The sequence below is a fragment of the Morone saxatilis genome, unplaced genomic scaffold, assembly GCF_004916995.1.
Source record: "Morone saxatilis isolate NCDOM2014 unplaced genomic scaffold, NCSU_SB_2.0 Contig1, whole genome shotgun sequence".
Taxonomy (NCBI): domain Eukaryota; kingdom Metazoa; phylum Chordata; class Actinopteri; family Moronidae; genus Morone; species Morone saxatilis.
Window position 1 is genome coordinate 392324 of NW_023339651.1, and position 2337 is coordinate 394660.

Here is a 2337-nt window from a genome sequence, read left to right on the forward strand (position 1 = left end):
CCTCCTCCTCCTCCTCCCAGCTACTCCTCTCGTGGCCCGGTGACAGCTCCTTACACGGCTCCACAAAGATCCTGCGGACGTGGGGCCGCGGCTCCCGGTGTCGGCCCTTCCGGCTCTCCAGGACGCAGGAGGCGTGGCTCACGTAGGTGGTGCCCAGCAGCGAGGGCGGGTCCCCGGGCAGAGGCAGGTCCAGGTCGAGCTGCTTGGTGTAGACGCCCTCAGATAGAGATCCTGTGTGAGTCTCCCCGCTGTGGCCCCGGAGCCAGCGCTGGGGCCCACTGAAGTACTGGCCCCGGTGGCTCCTGGAGAGAAGTTTACGTTTGGCGGGAGGGTTGGCGAGGGCCCTCAGGGGAGCGACGCCCTCCTTGGAGAGGGAGAGGCCCTCAAAGGTCTTGGTGGTGTCGGACAGCGCCGGGGAGAGGGGGAGGGACAGAGGCAGGTCCTTGGAGAATCTGGGGGACAGGGGGACGGATGGAGAGGTGGGGAGGGTCCTGGAGAGGGAGGGAGAGCGAGGCAGACCGGAGGGGGAGAAAGGGAAGTCTGTGGATAGAGAGGGGGAGTGGGGGAGGAGGGGTGAGGAGAGAGGATCCTTCACCCCCGAGGAGAGGGGGAGGTCTTTGGGAGGGCAGACGCTGTACCTGAGAGACGGAGACATGAAAGCATCCGTCAGGTTTACACCAACAGGGACGGCGTGGACTCGCTGCCACTTCCTGTTCCTGCAGTTTGTTTATTTACTACATAAAAAATAAACAAACAAACCTGAGCTCGTGGATCTGGAGCACATCTGGGGCGCTGCCGCCCAGCGAGTGCACAGCCTGCTGGGATAGATCCTGGGCTGGAGAGTAGAGCAGGTCCAGCTCGCGGGGGCTCAGTGCGTCACTGGAGTCGTAGTCGCTGTCAGTCGGGAGAAAAACCTCAGAGGACCCGTCTTCATCGGACCCGAGCAGAGAGTCTGACAGACAGAGAGCGGCACGGTGACGTTTTATGTTTGGTAAAATATATAAATTTAATTTTAAGCTCCTCGTGACGACTCACCGCTCATGACTTTCCGTCTGCAGAGTTCGGGTGAGGGGGAAGGTGTAGGCAGATAGTCCATGGTCGAGGAGGTGGAGTCTGTCTTCTGCTGGCCGGAGTCGTTATCTGGAGCGTCGGCATCCACCAGGCAGGTGAGCGGTACGCCGCCGCGAGGCTGCTTGTACCGAGCGTACTGCAGGGCATCGGTGATCCAGCGAAGATCACGACGAACCTCGTCCAGTTGCTACAGGAAACAAAACAACGATAAACAATCCGTTATTATGTATTCCAGTATGTATTCTGTTTCTACGCAGACGATATCTTCGTTTATCTTTAAGTTCTAAGCAGTGAGTTCGCTGCTGTTTAAAGTTGAGAATTCTTATTATTGTTTATTTATAATACAAAAAGAGATGTCTGAATATATTCACTTATGCTTTGTATGTAATTTTGCAGCCACAGGTTGGTGGACCAAAGGATTAATATAATAATACGTTCTTCAACGTTTAACAATGTGTCCATTTGAACACGTTTCAGTCAAACACAAAATGGGGCCGCTCTCAGCATTTAATTTGATGAATGCAACAACTTTTAATGGAGTTAATGAATTTTAAAATACATATATGTCTGAAAATAAGAAGTAACCAGGCTGGTGCGATACTGCAGAATAATTAATTTTAATCTACACCATTTAAAACGTATCTTTTAATAAACTTTTGTAAAGTTTCATTTTCCAGTTCCTCAATGTTTTAATTCAGTTATTAGACTATTACATCTTATTTTTATTGTATTTTGGGTAAATCTATTTTATTCTTTTGTTTGAATTTAGTTTTTAGTAAAGCACTATGTAAGGTTGGTTATTAACAACATCTGTCAGTGTAACTGCTGAAGACCCAGACTAAACATTTCTGTGTTCACATTGCTGGAAAGTCGACTACAAACGCAACAAAACTGGGTCAGAAATGCCTATGCATTGTCTTATTGTCTACAATGTTGAACTGACAGTCTGTGTTGGTTTGAACCTGGAATGCAGCTATATTTATTATTATTTTATGGGCTGCACGATATGGTAAAAACATCACATTGTGTAGCGTGAGAAGGATCAATCTTTGCATCAAATTAAATGTTCAGTGACAAAAACATTAATCTTAATGATGTGGCATTTATTGTGTCTGTACTGAACACTGCAGCTCTTCATTATAACGCTGTTTGTCTCATTTCACCATCTACAAGGTGCAGCTGTGATTTACATATTTCACTTCCATATTGTGATTCTGATTAATTCCACAGCCATAATTATTATTATTATTATTATAATTATTACTG

At 47.7% G+C, this 2337-nt stretch overlaps 1 protein-coding gene across 1 annotated transcript in view; it reads right to left on the minus strand.

Moving 5' to 3' along the window:
- Nucleotide 1: 1 nt before the first annotated feature.
- The window catches only part of ankfn1 (ankyrin repeat and fibronectin type III domain containing 1), a gene marked incomplete at its 3' end in the record, with an annotated part of 21445 nt that continues 19109 nt past the window's right edge, over nucleotides 2-2337 (minus strand). The window contains exons 13-16 of the mRNA XM_035668841.1: nucleotides 1935-1945; nucleotides 1036-1258; nucleotides 760-952; nucleotides 2-638 (exon numbers count right to left, since the gene is read on the minus strand). Coding sequence (XP_035524734.1) covers nucleotides 2-638; nucleotides 760-952; nucleotides 1036-1258; nucleotides 1935-1945 — 1064 coding nt within the window. The remainder of the gene's footprint in view (nucleotides 639-759; nucleotides 953-1035; nucleotides 1259-1934; nucleotides 1946-2337) is intronic.